General features: G+C 37.8%; 3 protein-coding genes across 3 annotated transcripts; all 3 read left to right on the top strand.

The window, feature by feature from the left end:
- Nucleotides 1-2,160: 2,160 nt before the first annotated feature.
- On the top strand, nucleotides 2,161-3,375 carry LOC120467205 (solute carrier family 46 member 2). The gene has a single exon (XM_039656015.2). It carries the CDS (start codon nucleotides 2,248-2,250, stop codon nucleotides 3,373-3,375), a length of 1,128 nt encoding a protein of 375 aa, XP_039511949.2. The 5' UTR covers nucleotides 2,161-2,247.
- Nucleotides 3,376-5,979: 2,604 nt separating this feature from the next.
- Nucleotides 5,980-7,421, top strand: LOC120466718 (solute carrier family 46 member 2-like). The gene is made up of 3 exons (XM_039655302.2): nucleotides 5,980-6,063; nucleotides 6,236-6,392; nucleotides 6,499-7,421. The coding sequence occupies exons 1-3, from the start codon at nucleotides 5,991-5,993 to the stop codon at nucleotides 6,527-6,529; spliced, it is 261 nt and encodes an 86-aa protein (XP_039511236.2). The 5' UTR covers nucleotides 5,980-5,990; the 3' UTR covers nucleotides 6,530-7,421.
- A 7,216-nt stretch (nucleotides 7,422-14,637) lies between these two features.
- Nucleotides 14,638-18,455, top strand: LOC120466716 (uncharacterized). The gene is made up of 3 exons (XM_039655300.2): nucleotides 14,638-15,372; nucleotides 16,806-16,914; nucleotides 17,038-18,455. The coding sequence occupies exons 1-3, from the start codon at nucleotides 14,819-14,821 to the stop codon at nucleotides 17,779-17,781; spliced, it is 1,407 nt and encodes a 468-aa protein (XP_039511234.2). The 5' UTR covers nucleotides 14,638-14,818; the 3' UTR covers nucleotides 17,782-18,455.
- Nucleotides 18,456-20,019: the final 1,564 nt, after the last annotated feature.

Below are 20,019 nucleotides of genomic sequence, written 5' to 3'. Positions count from 1 at the left end.
GTTATATTCTTAAAGCCTATTTTAATGTTAAAAACGATGGCTTTCAATCATACTGTAATGCTGAATTGCTATGATTGCTCATTTCATTTGCAGAATTTTGAGACCCAAAAAGAAACACTGAACAAATGTGTGATTAATTAGTTAAATGAGCTGTATGTAAGATTGTGGCCAAAACTGGTACTTCAATCAGTTTCAAATTACTGTAGAGCGGTGTATCCCCTCCCCCTCCCCCTTGACTCGAGGTTGCCAGATAGGCTGCAGGATCCAACTTTTTTTACCCCACACGTTTGTAGCTGCAGCTGTGGTAACTAGAGCAGAGCTGGCAACCGCAACACTACTAACTTCGTGATTGGTAGATCGGTGGAGGGTGGAGCATCAGACCAAAACACAACATGACAGTTGAGGGCTGCAACAACACTTTTTAAATGACAATGGGCTCTATGCACGGCGTTATTTCCGGTGAAGCATTAGGGATGCTCGATAACTTCCGCCGATCATAGAGTCCAATGCAATACCGAGAATTTATATTGAATTTTATACTCCATGGTTATACTAATGAAACGTTAGTCACAAAAACAGATAAAACAGACACCCCTCGTTGTGTTTATCCTTCTTTTTAAAATTATATTAAATAAACATAACTATATATAAAATTACATCTAAACGTATGTACGTTTCGTTTCAAAGACGGGAGGACAGTAAATATTGAAGACTCTGCCATAATCCCGTTTTCTCCGGTTTTCCTCCGCTTTAATCTACACAACCGGAAATGGACGAGCATCCTTACGTCAAATGCGGAACTAATGCGTGCATATAGCCCATACCCTGGCCGGACTGCTGTTGTCAGTGATATAGACGAATCCGGCGAAACTACCGGAAGTAAGCGGGGCGCCATTACTGAGCTGTTGCTGGGTAGCGTTGCGCCATTGCCTCCTATTGTTTTAGTTGCAACTTGCGTCCACTGGAATAAACAGCCCGCGATTTACGACTGTCACTAACGTTACAACGTTACCCCTTGTATAATGTCGAGTGGGTAAACAGTTTCCGTTATAAATTGTTTCAATGGTGGCAGTAAAATTTCAATTTTGAAGAGAAAACACTGTGAATACCCCGGGTCGAGTGCCCCTGTCTGGTGCTGTACGGTTTACAGATTTCCTGGGCGAGTACAAGACGTGGACATTCGCGTATAATAACAATTATTTAATGACATGAGTAAAAAAAATATAATAAATGTGATAGTGATCAGCAAAATCTCCTCTCTTGCTGTTTTTTCTATTCAATTAACATGCTATGGTCATTAAATGGCTTTCCTGAGCTAAATGTAACGTTATGTGACATAATTGTTTTCCTGCTGTTATATTGACCTCTTTCCATGGTTTAAAAACACTAATTGGTCGATATTATGTGAAGAGTTCAGATGCAAAAGCCTCTAAATGCCATTTGAAATTTTCTTCTTTAATGATGATTTTTATCAAGCTTGTATATTTAAGTTCAGTTATTTCACTTAAATGGCAATGATAATTACCTATTAATTGTTATTTAGGTGAAATTACTGAACTTAAATATACAAGTTTGATCAAAATCATCATTAAAGAAGAAAATTTCAAATGGCATTTAGAGGCTTTTGCATCTGAACTCTTCATGTATACTTTCTAGCTGTAACGTTACCTTACCCTTGCCTGTTGCAATGTGAAAATGAGATAAATAATGGACACAAATGAAAAACATGAATTTGTTTATTTGATTTCATTCATTTATTTATTTATTGTTGCCAAATGGACAGATCTTTTTATAGTTTCCTCGTTAGCAAACGTTAGCCTAGCTAGCTTGCCAAGCTATTTTCATAAATAACGTTTCTGTAAGATCGTTTGTACCTTCATCTGTGACTGGAGGCCACTGCAGTCACAGATCAAACCAACAAGTCATTCTGCCTGGCTGTAGCTGTCATCGAGGGTGAGTTCGCGTTATCACCGAGGTTTGTTTACATACCGGTGCATATGTCTATATGCCTTTGTAACAGCTCAGTAATGGCGTCGCCACAAGATGGCAGCCTACACAGAACGCTCGTCGGATTCGTCTATAAGTATTTGAAATGAACATGATTTCTTACTGTCTAGTGACACATCAGGGCCATTTTATGATTATTTGAAATAAATTTATTACATACAGCTCCCTTAATTTTTATAATCGATTGACAGCACTATTATATATAATGCTTATCTTTTGTCTTCAAGGTCTGCCAATCAAATGGGGGTCATTCTAACTTTAGTGGAGCCAGTGGTTGTCATCAATAAACTGGGGACGTCCTTCTTTGAGATGGCCCTCACACAGACTGTTTACAACCAGTCGCTGAGGGCAACACGAGGAGACAGTGATCAAGCACAGGCGTTATCCTCGCGCTTTCTTCTAATTCAGAGTGTGTTATCCTCAGTGGCGGCCATGTTGTCCATTATACCACTGAGCCGCATGGCAGACCGTCATGGACCTAAAGTCTTCCTGGTGACCTCTCAAATGGGTTCAGTTTTGGGCATGTTTATGCTTGTAATCTTCATGTACTGTGATGTTCCTCTGGAGTTTCTGTACTTGGGCTCTTTGCTGCATGGTTTGAGTGGAGGCGGGCCAATGTTCTGGGCCGGGGTGGCTGCCCTGGCGTCTCTGAGTTCGGAGCAGTGCAAACGCACTCTTAAACTCAACATCGTGGACTTCTGTTTTGGGGTCGCAGGGGTTGTGGGAGGTCTCCTGTCTGGATATCTGTACCAGATGGGACCATCAATTCTCCTCTTGACAGCAATTCTTGTCAGCGTTGTAGCACTACTGTACACTGTGTTTGCCTTCTCTGACTTGAGATGTTCTCAATCCGAGGGAGAGCCGTTGCTGAGGGAATCCGTAAGTGGGAACACGATGGATCGAGTCTCCGTGGGGATGCTGATGACAGCCATGGTGCTGTTCATGTTAGGCGTGATCGGGGCAGAAAATGTGCTCCAGCTGTATGTACTGAAGCCCCCTCTGAGCTGGGACTCGGTGTGGGCAGGATATGGCAGGGCCGCCACCAGTGCCATGTACCTCAGTAGCTTCTTAGGGGTTGTGATTCTGTTCAATGTGTTGGGAGACACAGCCCTCACTCTTTTGGGTATTGTGTCTAACTGCACAGGGATGGCAATCATGACATTTGCATTAGAAAGCTGGGTCTACTTCCTGGGTAAGTTGGTATTAAAAGGGGTAGTTCACCCAAAAATTGAAATTTCAAATGAAAATAATTTACTCACCCTTAACGGAGTAGTTTACTTAAAAAAAACAACTTTTGCTGATAATTTACTCACCCCCATGTCATCCAAGATATCCATGTCATTCTTTCTTCAGTTGAAAAGAAATTAAGGTTTTTGATGAAAAGATTACAGGATTTTTCTCCATATAATGGACTTCAATGGGAACCAAATGGTTCAAGGTCCAAAACACAGTTTCAGTGCAAACTGCCAACTGTTCAAAGGGCTTTAAATGATTCAAGACGATGAATAAGGGTCTTATCAAGCGAAACGATCGCTCATTTAAAAAACAAAAAACAAAGTTTAAGTTTTATAAGCTCAAATGGTCACCGTGATCTGTTCTGTGATGCACATTCGTGACTGTCCTGTTCAAACTTGTTCATCAAAATGAACAAATCTTTTTTCGTGTCATTTGGTTGATTCAACGAACGAAATGAACGAATTGACTTGGAAAAAGATTCATTCATTTTGATGAACGAGTTCGAACAGGAGAGTCACGAATGCGCATCACAGAACAGAGCAAGGTGACCATTTGAGCTTATAAAACCCCTTACCTGTCACCCCCCTTTTTGAGAATGGGGGTTAAAATGCACTATTCACACGTAAATGGTTGTAATTCAAGAATGGTTTGGAATATATACCCAAGTTTGGTCTTGTTTTAACGAAAAACACTCAGCACTTCAAAAAATAAAGTATGAAAAAGTTATGGAAGTTTAAATTCACAGTAAATCAAATATACTGTACTATATATATTTTTTTATTTTATATAAAATGTATATGTTACAAAATATTTTTTACTCTAAAATCACTATAAAATCAAAACCATAAATCTAACCAAGTTATGTTCCAAATTTGAAGTTGATATCACAAAAATTGAAGTTCCCATGAGATTTTGTTTAGGCGTAGTACCAAAAATAGCCACTGGGTGCCATTGAATTCCGTTGAATATAGTTGTATACAATGCCTTAACAAATTAATACATTTCTGTCCAAATATCAATTTTGTCACAAAATTTGGAACCTTGAGACTCAGACCTTTCTGACAATATGTGTTTTGTCAAGATAGAAAAGGTTTTGATCATAAATTATTAAATATAATGATGGGGAGGAGCCTGATAAAATAAGTACCATTTCTATGGTAACGCAACATTCAATTATAAAATGGTTTTCACAGGATGAATTCTGAGTTTATACGCTTTCAAATGATACCTAATTTATGATAACTACTAAAATATGTGATATAATGAAAAAGGCGATAAAAAATTATATTATATTTTAGATGATAATATGTGTGTGTGTATATATATATATATATATATATAAAACGGATATTTTATTATATATATTTCTTTTTAATATTATGAACTTTTAGCATAAAAACAGAAGTTTCAATGATTAAAAGTGGGTGCATCGACTTTTTGTGACAAAGGTCAGAACTCCTGTTATGATGCAGATTTTTTGAGGCGCACTCTTGTCATAAATTCATCAATTACTCTTCCTACATAATTTGTAACACAAAACAGGGGTAGAATATTTATTTAGAAGTCTTGCACCTTTCCAACAATATATAATTTGTCATAATTAGATTTAATAGAAATATAGTGAAGTAAATTTAGGTGTCCCGGTACCGGGACGGTGACAGTTAAGGGATTAAACTTAGTTTTTTTTTTTTTTTTTTTTTTTAAATGATCGATCGTTTCGCTTGATAAGACCTTATTCATCGTCCGGAATCGTTTAAAGCCCTTTTAACAGTTTGCAGTTTGCACTGAAACTGTCTTTTGGACCTTGAACCATTTGGTTCCCATTGAATTCCTGTTATGAAGATAGCAGATGAACCCAAACGCAGACAGTATGCTAACACACAAGGTTTATTATAACAGAATACAGGAGAAAACAAAACCCACGAGGGGCTAAAACAGAGACAATACAAACGAGGGATAACTAAACTAGATACCACTTGACAAAAACTACTAGTCTATTAACAAACAGCAAATACAAGACATACAAGACAAGGATAACAAGGGGGCGGGGTAACATAACGAGACAACACAAGCACATGGCCCAAACAGGCCATGCACTTGTACACAAAACATGATTCTGACATGATCCTGCCTCACGACTAGAGAAAATCAAGGACAAGAGGGCAGAATCATGACAATTCCATTGTATGGAAAAAAAATCCTGGAAGGTTTTCGTCAAAAACCTTAATTTCTTTTCGACTGAAGAAAGAATGACATGGACATCTTGGATGACATGGGGGTGAGTAAATTATCAGCAAACGTTTTTTTTAAAGTGAACTACTCCTTTAAGTGGTTCCAAACCTTCATTTATTTATTTCACAAAAGAAGATATTTAGAAGAATCTCAGTAACCAAACAGTTGATTGGCCCCATTTACTCCCATACTATGAAGGGGGGAAAATATTATGGAAGTCAATGGTGTTCTTCTACATTTTCATGTTGTCATGTAAATTATCGAAATCTTATAACTCCACGAGCATTTTTATACTGAATATACATTTTTAGTTATGCCAAGCTCTAAAATATTTTATCCAGTTAACAAAAATAATACAGTTAACTAGGAGTTTAAAGATCTGTTTATACTAATAGGGGTCATAAGTCCAACATGACTGATATACTGTGCAATTTAAAAAATCATCATTGTTAAGCTGTTTTGGTTTTTGTGAGTTTCTGCATTGAGCTATGTTGTATTATACAGCTAGAGGAATCATGATGTTCGCCTGTGTTCCCATGCCAACTCTGCGAGCAATGCTGTCCAAGAGTCTGCCTCCTCAGCAATATGGTAAATTCCCAACTGCACAGAAACAAAAACTAGACAGAGAAGAAACTATTATAGCAGGCCATATATGGAAGTCTCTTAGAATGTGCTTCATCTAAGTACAAGTCATATATTTGAGGTCATGATGCATGCTATTTGATACTTCATAAGAGTCCTCTGCTGTTTCTCTTGGCAGGGCGAGTATTTGGGCTGCTCCAGCTGGTTCTGGCTGTGACTGACCTCTTGTCTAATGTCTTTTTCACCTCCATTTATCCACTAACTCTCGGCTGGTTCAGTGGCTTCTGCTTCCTCCTCTCCTGTGCCATTAGTTACATTAGTGTCGTCCCGATCATGTAAGTAAATCAACCGTAAAAACAAAAACAACAACAACAACAGTAAACGTTTTTTTGGTTTCTTCTCAGATCATGCGTAGTAACAGCTACTTATTTTGTTTTTCAGTTATCTAAGTGGCAGAGAACATGGAACCTGAGAACATGAAAATGTGTCTGTTGCAATTCTTTTTGAGCTGCTAATGAGATATGGTGATTGAAAATATATGATCAAATTATATTTCAATGCGTTTGCATTTCATGAGACACTTTGCATTCATTCACAAAATTTTGTGTTCTCTTTCAAAAGTATTACATTCCCCAAGAAACGTTGTTTTTTTCACAGACCCTTTGCGTTCTCTCACCAAAGTTTTGCATCCCCATTAAACTTAGGGTTCACTTGCAAAAGCACTGAAATATTCACAAACGTTTTGGAAGTGAGGGCAAGAGCATTGAAAATACAATTTCTCTTCATATGTCATTTTTCCCCATCACCATGTGCCTTAAAGGGATTGTGCCTAAAACGAAAATTAAAGGAATATTTCACTTGACAATAAAAATGATCATTTACTCACCCTCAAGTTGGTTCAATCCTATATGAATTTCTTTCTTCTGCTGAAGAACGGAAGGAATATAGGAAAATAATTTGAAGAATGTCGTTAACCAGACAATTGATGGGGCTCATTAACTTCCATCGGAAAAAAATAAATACTATGGAAGTCAATGGGCTTCGTTAACTGTCACACAAACTGTTCACTTTTAAGAGAACAATTCCTTTAAGTCATAATTTACTCAACCTGGTGTTGTTCTTATTCTGTATGCTGTTCATACTTTTTAAGACCACAAAATGAGATATTTAAAAAATGAAAATGTCCCACTCGTGCTCTTCCATATGTGAGGGATCAGCATCAACCTTTAATAAAATATGCAAAAGAATGATACCATGCAACATGTTGTAAATCTAACACGGTTTTGGGGGTATACAATATGGTTTGGTAAAAAAAATAATAATAATAAAATAAATAAAGGTATTATTTAACAAAAATCCTGACCTTGGCCTTTGCTCTTCTGTGCAAAGCTACAGTATAATGTGACGTGTGCGTTCATGAGACACTATTAGTGCCACAGTTCAATCTGACTCGCCCAGAAAAAGCACAAAGGTTAAATTAAAACCACGACTGAAATACAATGCCTAGAAATCCCAACAAATTATCTGTGTGCTTTCTTAACTGTGAGTTGAATATCTCCAGACCGGAACTCCAGTTGTCAGATGTGAATGACAGTTGCCAGATGTGAACGCAATAACTTCTTTTCCTGGTCACTATTCACTGTCATTATATGCCACGAGCACAAGCCTTTTGCGGTCCGGCAAAGAAATAAGGGTATTCGGTATTAGAACGTAACTAGGATCAAAAAATGATGACTTAATTTTCATTTTAGGGTGAACCAACACTTTATATTATAACCCTCCATATATTTCTATTGAATATCTATATTGTTAATTAAATTATTTTATTGATAGAGAACAACATTACAGATGGAGTATATTGTAAATATACCATAAATAGTCTGTGCTTCCTGTATAGGTTATTCTCAATAAACCTCATTTAAAGAGCTTGATGCTCGTTGGTTGGCTGCTCAGTCATGCTGTTTCCAAGTTGGCTATTTTGTAACAGCATGATTATGGTGTTCTGCAGTTCACAAATAAAGGTTCTCTTTCATAGGTTCACTCAACGCTGCGTAGCTTATGACGCAGTGGGAACGCCCTCTGGGTGTGCCCCTAGGAAGACTGCGCTTGGATTCGGTTCTGATGCAGGCCCGGTTGGCTCCTGCCCGAATTTCCAGCCTTCTGACATGTTTGGCCCGTTTTTCACTCGGTCATCATGTTTCTGTGGGCCCCATGGCCGCAGCATCCCTGGTGCTTCCCCTTGGGTTACTCCACATGAGGCTGTTCCTCTGGTGGATGAAACTCTCAGGTGCCCGGTCCACAGGACCGGCTTTTCGCCTATTGAAGGTGTCGCGCAGCTGCCTCCGCGCTCTCAATTTGGCGGGACCCTCTTTTCCTTCAGAAAGGGGTCAGCATAGGTGCAGTTTTCCGTCGCCAAATTATCACGACGGATGCTTCTCTAACCGGATGGGGTGCGGTTTTCGAGGGCAGACCAGCAAGCGGTGTTTGGACTGGAGAGACTCTCGATTGGCACATAAACAGCTTGGAGCTGAGAGCTGTTTCCCTGGCCCTTCTTCACTTTATCCCCTTTCTCAGAGGGCATCACGTCATTGTCAGAACAGACAATATGGCGGTGGTGTCTCATATAAATCGGCAAAGGGGCTCGCGGTCGCACACCCTGGACAGGCATGCACACTGCCTTCTCCTTTGGTCTCAGGATAGATTCCTGTCACTGAGGGGAGTCCATGTTCCGGGAGCCCTGAACCTCGCAGCAGATTTTCTGTCGAGGCAGAATCTCAGGTCGGGGGAATGGGCGTTTAACCGTCAGACAGTAGCTTTAATTTGGAAGGTGTTCGGAGAGGCGGAGGTGGACCTCTTTGCATCCCAGGAGTCGACCCAGTGTCCTCTTTGGTTCTCCTTGATCCCCCCAGCATCTCTGGGGATAGATGCATTCGCCCACCCTTGGCCGAGTCGGAGACTTTATGCTTTCCCGCCGGTCAAGCTTATCCAGGCAGTTCTTTCTAGGGTGAGAGAGAGCGGAATTCGTCTCCTCCTGATAGCCCCATTCTGGCCCTCCCAGCCGTGGTTTTCAGAGCTGATTGCCCTCTTGGAACTCCCCCCTTGGGAGATTCCGGTCAGGGAGGATCTGTTGTTCCAACTTTAGGGCAGGATATGGCCTCTTCGTCCCGAGATTTGGAAGCTGTACATGTGGCCCATCAGAGGCCGTTAGCTTTGGACTTTGGTCTTCCCGCTGATGTCCAGGAGACCATTGCAAATGCTAGGGCCCCCTGCACGAGAAAGTTGTACTCCTCTAAGTGGGGGGGGGGTTGTTTCTTGGTGCTCAGTACACTCTTTGGACCCAGTCAACTGCCCAGTTGGTTCAGTGCTGGAATTCTTACGGAAAAAGTTTGCCTCGGGGGCGGTGGCTACTACCTTGAGAGTTTATGTTGCTGCTATTGCTGCTCACAGAGAATCGGATGAGATTCCTATGGGCAAAGTAAGATTAGTTTCTGCTTTTATGCGTGGGGTTAGACGCCTGAAACTAGTACGTTCCCTGGGTATTCCCTCCTGGGACCTCTCTATTGTTCTGGAGGGCTTAACAGAGGCCCCCTTTGAGCCCTTGGAGTCAAGGTTGTTCTCTTGTTAGCTTTAGCTTCCTTGAAGCAAGTTGGAGATCTGCAGGCCTTTTCCATTAGCGAATCATGCACATTCCACCAGGGGCGTGGCTTCCTCTCAAGCCCTTTTTATAGGTGCTCTCCTGGAGGACATTTGTATGGTGGCAGGATGGTCCTCTCTGCACACTTTGTCAAATTCTACAATTTGGATCTCAATACGGCTCCAGGTTCCCAGGTTTTGTCTGCTTGAACCAGTCATACGTGTTTTCTATTATTGTTTTTAGTTTCGGCAGCATTGTAGCTTGGTGAGTTTGGTATATCGTTCCCACTGCGTCATAAGCTATACGCAGCGAGTTTTTTTTCATTTTATTTATTTATTTATTACAAGGACAGTGCATATTAACATGACAAGTCAAAATATGCCAGAGTTAGCCAAAATGCTAGTTTTCATCTGCAGTCCTGGGCCAGATGTACAATAGGCAACCTAAAAATACAATGTAAATACAACAAATATAATTAAAACATAACAAACCAAAACAAAAAAAACAAAATAAAAAAATCAATGTTGACATATTTGCATGCTAAGAAGCCACGTTTTAAAAGAAGAACGAAATTCATTATAACTATTTAATTCTCTAACAGACGTTGGGATGTCATTCCATTCTTTTGAGGCTTTAAAGGGTTCGTTCACCCAAAAATGAAAATTAAGTCATTAATTACTCACCCCCATGCTGTACCAACCCCGTAAGACCTTTGTTCATCTTCGGAACACAAATGAAGATATTTTTGATTAAATTTGAGAGCTGGATCACTCCTCCATAGACTTCCTAAGGGACTAGTACTTGACGGCCCATAAAGTCATTAAAGAAAATGTTTAAATATTCCATGTGCCTACAGCGGCTCAATTATAAGTTTATCAAGCGACGAGAAAACTTTTTGTGCGAAAAAAACATAAATAACGACTTTATTCGACTATTCCATTACTTCCTTATGGGCCTTGAGACGAGAATTGAAGAGATTTCCAGAACGCATGCGCGAGAACTGAGCTGAGGACGTTCTTCTTCGACTACTTCTTGTTACCGGCTGCTCACCGCTTAGGAGTATTACCGCCACCTACCGTATAAGATGATGCTCAAATTTAATCAAAAATATCTTCATTTGTGTTCCGAAGATGAACGAAGGTCTTACGGGGTTGGTACAGCATGGGGGTGAGTAATTAATGACTTAATTTTCTTTTTTGGGTGAACTAACCCTTTAATTGAGAAGGCAGATTGACTAAAAGCAGTTTTCCTAAAATTAATAACACAGTCCCTTCTAAGTGAACCTCTAGTGAGACGACTGTTATCCGACCTTAAACTCACAAACTCACTAAGAGGTGGTGGGGCCAAGCCATTAAGAATTTTATAAACTAAACAGCCATTTGAAAACTTAACAAAGTTTTCCCAACTCAACAAATTATATTTTGATAGAATTTTACAATGATGAAAATGACGTGGTTTCTTATCAAAACATTTTAGCGTTTGTTTATACAGAGATTGTATTGGTAGCAAGGCGGAGTGGTTGGCCTGAGACCTGAGCTTGGGTAGACATTGAATTCCTGATATAATGAAAATTAGATAAATTGTATTTTATTTTCTTAATGTTAAGAATATAATATACTGTTCAGTATTTGAAATCTGGGAATTAAACTTAAGATTGGACTCAATGATAATACCAAGATATTTAAATTCTGAAACAATTTGAATTTTCTCATCGTTAATAAAAATGTCCGGATCAACTGCAGAGTTGGTGGTTTTACTAAAAAACATACCCACTGTTTTGGAGAGATTTAACTGAAGGCTACAATGGTTTAACCATTCACTAATTTTAAACATAGCCTTTGTAAGTTTGGCAGCCACTGCTGCTTTTGAAGTTCCATGTATATATAAAGTGAACCTATGAAAGAGAACATCTCTGGTTACTGGTGTAACCTATGTTCTCTGAATAGGGAACGAGACGTTGCGTTCGCTGCCAAGCTCCTTGCGCTGCCGACAGGTTCCTTTTCAGCAGAGAAATCTGAGGAGCAGATGGCGCGCGCTATTATAATATGATGACGCATAGGCGTCAAAGGGCGCGGCTGCGCCATCAGCCAATAGGATTGGCGTGATTCTATAAGGGCTTCAGACAATCGGCACACCCAGAGGGCGTTCCCACTGCGTCATAAGCTAACCAGCGTCTCGTTCCCTATTCAGAGAACATAGGTTACACCAGTAACCAGAGACGTTTTTCACCAAATCAATTTAATGTTTTGGTTCAAGTCTGTTTTATTTGTAATGTCCAACAGCTGCCACATGGTGTCACAAATCATCTGTGCATCAGGCCCGTGCAGAGACCTCTGTAGGGGCAGGTGCTCAAAGTATAAAATGGGGCACATGGAAACAAGGCTTTATAGGGCTGTGCTCAAAATATCAATACAGTAATATTTCAATACAGATGATTCTGCATCGATACAGCAGCAAATGCATTGATGGAGTTTTGAAAAAGAACCAGAACAGAAAAGACAAATTTAAAGTTTAAAATTAAAAAAAATAATAATTGATGTGCTCTATATATAACTCTGGGATTAGAAACTGAAGCATCTTAAGTTGTCCCAACCTGATGGCTTTTTCTTCTCTGTTATACAGAATAATAAAGAACAGCTGTTATAGTGAACTGTATAGGACAAAATCAACCTGGCCCATGTTTCGTGCAGTACAGTATAGTTTTATTTAATGGCATATCAGCATCTGTGGCTATTTTCATGGCAAAAAGTGATTTACAAAAATACAAGAGTTACATTTTATACAATGAAAATAAAAACAAAGCAAACAGAAACAGCAATTAATACTTTACAAGATTTTTAACATTAATGTGATGCCTGTTCTGGTAAATTCTTAATTTAAGTCCTTAAGTGAGTTTGCTGCCTTTGCTGTTGATGTTGTTACTGCTGCTGCTGCTGCTGATACTGCTGGAGTTGATCTGAGACTGTAGACATTAAAATAAACAGAGATATAGGTTATTAGCTGATTAAACCATTTTTATGTGACCATGACAAGATGTAAAGATTGCTGACAGTGTTTGGAACTGGCTCACTAGTCCACTGACCTGCTAAAGCTACAGATTCTACCCAGGCTGCTATAGTATAATAATACAATAATAGTATATAATAGTATATAATAGTAACGTTACTAGGGCAGATGTTCACAGAGCCTTCTGCACACAAATCATAAGATACTAACTGGTAAGCCTATGTGATAACTTACCAGAGTTGTGATAATATTTTTTTATGTGAAAATAATTTTTTTAATAAATACTGTAATAATATTAATAGTTTAAAGTACAAATAATAGTTTTTAGTCAAATAACACCCCTCCACGCCCGTGAAAGTTTTCTCCCTCAAACAGCAAGCTAACGTTACTTCTACAGCCTACACACAGCAATACAAACAAGATCTCTCTGCATGCTCTCTTCACGTCGTTCTAGTAAAATAATAATAATAAGTAAACAAACATCAAAATCACTTCGCTGAGAATAGAACACAACATACCAGCAGCCGTAAGAGTTGAAGCTATCCTCTGGGAATGCGCGATTGCGCGTAGCCGCGCGAAATTAAAAAATGCGCGTGCAGCGTGAGGAATCAGGTGAAAGGTCATCATGTGGGTTATTTTATTTACAGCTAAATTATTATTCATTCATTTTACTACTAGTTAGATGGGGCAGGCATCCACAAAAGTGCCTTTAAATACAAAAAAAAAGGAGAGGAAATTTTGTCTTGACAAAAGGGCACTTTGGGCACCAAGGGGCAAAAGGGCAGGTGCTCGAGCACCCAACGCCCCCCCCCCCCCTCTGCACGTGCCTGCTGTGCATGACCTACTAAGCAGAATTAGTATAGAAAACTTTGGTTTGATTTTATTCATGGCTATATTTTAGTTTAAATTTTGTTTTGATGAGTAATATTTATAATTTGACGTCAGAATGATATATATATATCTGTAATCCTACTGTGAGATGATTCAAATAAAAAAATATATCAATATTTTTATAGCTGTCAGTGTTTATTGTAATTTATCCGTGCACATAATTCTTTTTTTATTCATGTGCCCTTGTAATCTTTAATCAAATACACTTCCCAACCCCATCAAAAGAAAGAATAATGCACCTAATCACAGTCTGCTGGGTTATAGTCACCCACTGTTGGTTCACCAAGATGGATTAAACCGGATGGACTGTAATGACAGACAGATGAGTCGTATTTTTTTCTTTAACAAAGAAAACGAGGATATCGTTGAAACAGAATAGAAAGTAACTTTTCTGATTGAACTTCTTGTGAGTCTGCTCATATTGCTTCTGTCACTCCTACTGTGAGTGTAAACAAACATGCCATATGGCAATTTACCAGTAAGGAAAGTTGAATGTGTGAATGCAGAATGAATATTACCAGAAAGCGCATACTGAGTCAGATGGCGCTGATGTAAAAGTCTGCTTTGGGCCAATCACAAAGTTCTTAAAATGACTGACACATCACAGAATTTACCCGGTATTTTGGTGCTAAAGTAAGTCTTACCTGTAAAAAGCCAGAATGTCCTTTCTTGTGTGAACAGCATTGTGTAAACCATTTTGCAAGATGTAAACAACACTGGTCCAGAAGCACTTCCTGTTTCAGTTTTTAACACTACATAACAGCTGGAATAAAATACAACCAACAGAACATATAAAACTGAATCAAAAAGTTAAACAAACATCTTTAAGATGTTTTACATGTGAAATAAAGAAAACAGTTACAAACTGAAACAGGAACATTTTACATCTTGCAAAATGGTCTACTTTTCAGTTATTATTAGGCTATTTTTACATAATTTACACTGATTGTTTCATTTACATTATCATAAAAATTCATATAGCCTATCTGGGAAAATGGGATTAAATGGGTTAAATGCTAAATCGGCTTGCCATATGCCTACGTATTTCCGCTAAACTTTCAGTGTCTACTCGAGCTTCCGGTATTCACTCATAACACACGGTGGTAGTAAACTCTTTCTGACATATTTCAGTTAATATCGATCACAAACAAATGCATATATCATTACATACATAAATTCTTAACATGCACTTTAAATATAGCCTATTATGTAAAATCTAAGGTTTTATTAATGAGCTCCAAAAGCTTTAAATACCTTCGGCGTGAAGGTGGTGCTTCGTCTCGATATTGTTGTGTCCCGTTCTGTAAAATGTCCTCAAGGTTTAATTCTGTGATAAGTTTCCATAGTTTCCCTTTGGATGACGGAATGCGGGAAAAGTGGCTTTTCAATGTCGGGCGTGAGGATTTAAACGTTACTCCTAATACAAGAGTCTGCAGTCGTCACTTCACGAGTGATGATTTGATTGAGCCATCGACTCCTACAGCGCGCCGGCTACTGAAGAAGGGTGCTGTGCCCACGGTGTTCCCGAGGGACGAATCCACTCCAGCACCTAAGCGCAAAAGGAAAGTTTTCACTCAAGTTTTCAAAGAAGATCGCGTGCCTACGGACTTCCCACATCAGGATCATGATTATTGCTCATCTCCAGTCCAGGTTAATCTGGCTGTGAAGCAGACCGAAGATCTCCGAAAGCAAGTGATGAAACAGGTGGCAGAGTTGACACTCCTTCAGCGATTTTGTTTGGGGCGATTTGCTGCATCTGATGATGACATACGGTTTTACACAAGGTAAGCTCTAAAACGTAAACAGTATAACATACACATTGGTCGTCTGAAACTAAAACTTGTAATAATACATTTGTTAAAAGAAGTTATTTTAATTGTATTGAATTTGCACTTGCACTACAAAAAAAATAAATAAAAACTACTTGCATAATGTTACAAAAATATGCCACTTAACTTTTCTTAAAGAGTAGCCTACTCTTTCATGACATAGGTGTTGAGTGTAATGCATCAATTAATCACTGTAATTTAATTACTTATCCCTTGATACAAGTAAAGTAAGGGATTGCCCTTCATTTTTTTCTGTAATTGACAGTTTTGATGCATTAAATACTGTGAAGACTATATTTTTCCTCTATATAACACAATAGTGGATTAACATGAAAATATAAATCCTAATGTTAAAATGTTTGTTTTTAATGTAACCTTCTCACTTTATATACTTTGGTCAGTTCAAGAATAATTTATTTGCAATTTTATATTATTTATTTGAAAACATTAAAAGAGCAGTTTCATGTCTACTCCTGTATTTTTCAATTGTACCCTTGTATTGGTCTCACTGTTGAAGATAAAGTAGCTGAAATTAATTACTTTTTTTTTTGGAGTAATTTACCCAAAACTGATGACATGTTTCTGAAACCACTTTACGTACACAGCACAAAAAGTGCGCTTTGTAATATCAACCTTTTTTTTTTTTTTACTTTAAAGATTTATTTTGATGTGTTGACAAACATAGTTGAGCACATTTAAAGCACTATACATTAAAACATAATTTATAAATGAATTAACTGTAGTGTGGTTATTTGATATTACATTTAAAGTTAATATACATATTAAATTGCAACATTACAAATGTGCAATTTCAAATATATTTAAATACATGACAGGTTATATTAAATACATTTTCATTTAATTGTAAATGATGTGCAGTCAGTTATTTGAAAACATTACATTCAATCAGTTTGTGTGCAAGTATATGAAGAGTTCAGATGCAAAAGCCTCTAAATGCCATTTGAAATTTTCTTCTTTAATGATGATTTTTTTTTTCAAACTTGTATATTCAAGTTCAGTAATTTCACTTAAATAACAATTAATAGGTAATTACCATTGCCATTTAAGTGAAATCACTGAACTTAAATATACAAGCTTGTCATAAATCATCATTAAAGAAGAAAATTTCAAATGGCATTTAGAGGCTTTTGCATCTGAACTCTTCATATTCTATTAAAGTAGGTATAGTCTATTATTTCAGTTTGTGTGCAAGTATATTCTTTTAAAGTATAGTCTATTATTTCTGAATACTTAGTTTTCACAAGGATTTATAGTTCATATAGCCTTATATTTTTCTCTTAACAAAAAGTATAGGCTACAACTCTAGGTTGTGCATTACATTTGTTGGTGTAGGCTATATTATCTCAAACATGTCCCACATCTTGTAGGTTTGCGACTTACAACCACTTGATGGCGTTCTGGAGACTGATAGAGCCTGCATCTCTCAACATGCTTCGTTTGACCAGAGCAACAACAAAGAGTGAAGACGGAGCATCTGTAAATCTACAATTCTAATTTATAATCTATCATTTATGTGAGAATAGAAAGTTGAAATAGAAAGAAATTAGACTTACTTTCTCTATATTAACATACACTTCTCCAATTTTGTTCTTTTTACAGTTTCAGTCCCTGCAGCCCATAGATGAGTTTTTTCTCTTCATGGTCCATCTCTCGATTGGGCTAGTAAAGAGGGATCTGGGCCACAGATTCAACATCCATCAGTCCACTGCAAGTCAAATAATTAGAAAATGGGCCCATTTTCTGTACACCATTCTTGGATCTGTGCGCGTCTGGATGCCTGAGGAGGCGGTCAAGGCTCAAATGCCAAAGGAATTCAAAGACTACCCAGACACACAAGTAGTGATTGACTGCACAGAGCTGCGTTGCCGAACACCATCCTCTCTCCGGCTTCAAGGCGAAGAGTCCCATTGCTCTTTCAAGGGTTTAATTGGCATAGCACCGCATGGTGCAGTCACTTTTGTGTCATCCTTGTGTGCAGGATCTGTCAGTGACAAGGAACTTCTGCTGCAGTCTGGGATTGTGTCGCTCCTGAAACCTGGAATGGCCATTATGGTCGACAAAGGTTTTTTAGTAGATGACTGTGTACCATGCAAAGTTTACAGACCTGCTTACCTGTTCAAGCAGGAAGTGTTTCCAGCTAATGAGGTGAAGGAGACTCACTCCATTGCTCGGCTGAGGGCCCACATTGAGCTCCTCATCTGCAAAGTGAGGCAACACCAGCTGTTTGATCGTACAGTCATCCCTCTCTCCAACATCAGGACCATCAACCAGCTACACACTGTTGCTTGCCTCCTTACAAACTACCAGAATGGCCCTTTGTTACAAGCATGGGCAAAGGATTAAAGACTAAAGACTAGATTAAAATACAAAGATTAAAGACTAGACACTTGGTGTTGGGGTTTAGATCAACGGATTAATGGAACTGTGTAGATAAATGTAAAGTTTAAACATGTAAATATATATATAAATCTGATACAGTGTTTCTGTAAGCATGTAAATAAATAATTTTCATAATGTTAAACCTAAACGACTAAACAGTGGCAAGTAAAAAAAATTATAATGTAACGTGTTAATATTAATAAATTTACAGTGTTTCTGTAACCGTATGAATAGCCTTGTAAAGCCTTTCCTGTACCGGCACATCACTATAATGTAAACATGTACAAATAACGTAAATATAGAAACACAGTGTCATGGTTATTTACACCTTTACAGTGGTGTACGGAAAAGCTGTATAAAATTGTTAAACTGGATAAAAAGCATTTTTACAGAAACAATGTAAATGCAACATATATAACTTTTATGCAATGTTTCTTAAAACCTATAAATAACATTATAATGAATTTCCTTTACACCACTGAAATGGAAACATGTTAATATAAATAAATTAAATACAAAGACATGGTATCAAAGGTATTTGTATATGTACATGTTTACAGGAAAAGCTATAAAGTTATTTATGTTTACAGAAACACTTCATCGATGTAAATAACTTTAATGTGTGTCCTGTACACCACTGTAATGTAAATATGTTAATATAAATAAATACATTTTGAAGAAAATGGGTTACCAAAATGTTTATGGGACCACATTGACTTCCAAAGTATGGACAAAAAAAAATTTAAATAATATGGAAGTAAATGTGGCCCACCAACTGACTTTTCAACTCTGGGTCAACTATCACTTTAAAGGAGTAGTTCACTTTAAAAAAAAATAATAAGTGAATAAGGATAAAAATGAATAAGGGTTTTATCAAGCGGAATGATTACTCATTTAAAAAAAAAAAAATTAACAAAGTTTAATTTTTATAAGCTCAAATGGTTGCGCGCATCACACCCTAACCCTAACAGAGCAAGGCGACCATTTGTGCTTATAAAACTTAAACTTTGTTAGAAATGAGTTTAACTTTGTTAGAAATCAGATTAGAAACTTGTTGAGTGATTGTTCGCTTGATAAGACCCTTATTCATCGTCTGAAATCGTTTAAAGCCCTTTGTTTGCACTGAAAATGTCTTTTGGACCTTGAACCATTTGGTTCCCATTGAAGTCCATTATATGGAGGAAAATCCTGGAATGTTTTCATCAAAAACCTTAATTTCTTTTCGACTGAAGAAAGAATGACATGGATATCTTGGATGACATGGGGGTGAGTAAATTATCAGCAAAAGTTTTTTTTTTTTTCAAAAGTGAACTACTCCTTTAACTTTTCTGTAAACATGTAAATATAAATACATGTTTCTATAAATATAAAGCTTCTCTTGTACACCACTGTAATGTAAAGGCCTTACCAAATGTTAGGCCTCTGCTCTGGCCTATTTTTTACCTGTCCAGATCATATGATGATTCATTTAGCTACCATGGAGACAATGAGTCTCAGTTTCTGTTGCAGACCCCCATCTATTATTTACCTTTAAGCAGGTGCGTCTCCTTCGGCACAGGGGGAAAAGTAATTTCCTGAGTGTGACAAACAGGTAATTATTGATGATGATACTTGATGCCAGCCACAGCTCTTTTTGTCCCATAGTCCTTCTGGACACGACATTTAAAGCTTGTAAACCATTTTGCAGGTCAAATTTAAACTTTTATTTTAGATCAGAAGTGAAATCACCAAGATTTTTTTTAATGTAGGGCTTTTACATTTCCTTGAATACAAGATGGTTCCATCAAACCAAAACTGTTTTTATCAGCTTGTTTTATGTTCATGTTGGTCTGTGAAAAGAGGGAAATAACAAAGACCCCTCAGCCAGGTGGTCGCAAAAGATTCACTGCAGAGGCTCTGAGACATCAATGAGATCATGGAGCATTTGATATCTGAGGCGCTTAAATCTAACTGACAGCAATCCAACTAAATAAGATTCTGTTCATAAGACGGTGTGACTGATCAAAGGCCAGTTACAGTGTTTTATCTAAAAGAGACTAGACCCTTCTTCATAGTCCTACTTTGGCCAGTAAATGTGATGCTGGAACCTAGCATAAGACTGCAGTTGAAAACTTAAATATTCATGTAACCGTTTATATTAGCTTTCAGTCTACTGTTGTGTCCAGTCTACCATTGGCTGTTTAGAATTATTAAAAACTGTGT

The sequence above is a fragment of the Pimephales promelas genome, chromosome 21, assembly GCF_988280905.1.
Source record: "Pimephales promelas chromosome 21, fPimPro1.hap1.1, whole genome shotgun sequence".
NCBI lineage: Eukaryota > Metazoa > Chordata > Actinopteri > Cypriniformes > Leuciscidae > Pimephales > Pimephales promelas.
This window is presented reverse-complemented; position numbering and strand designations above follow the sequence as displayed.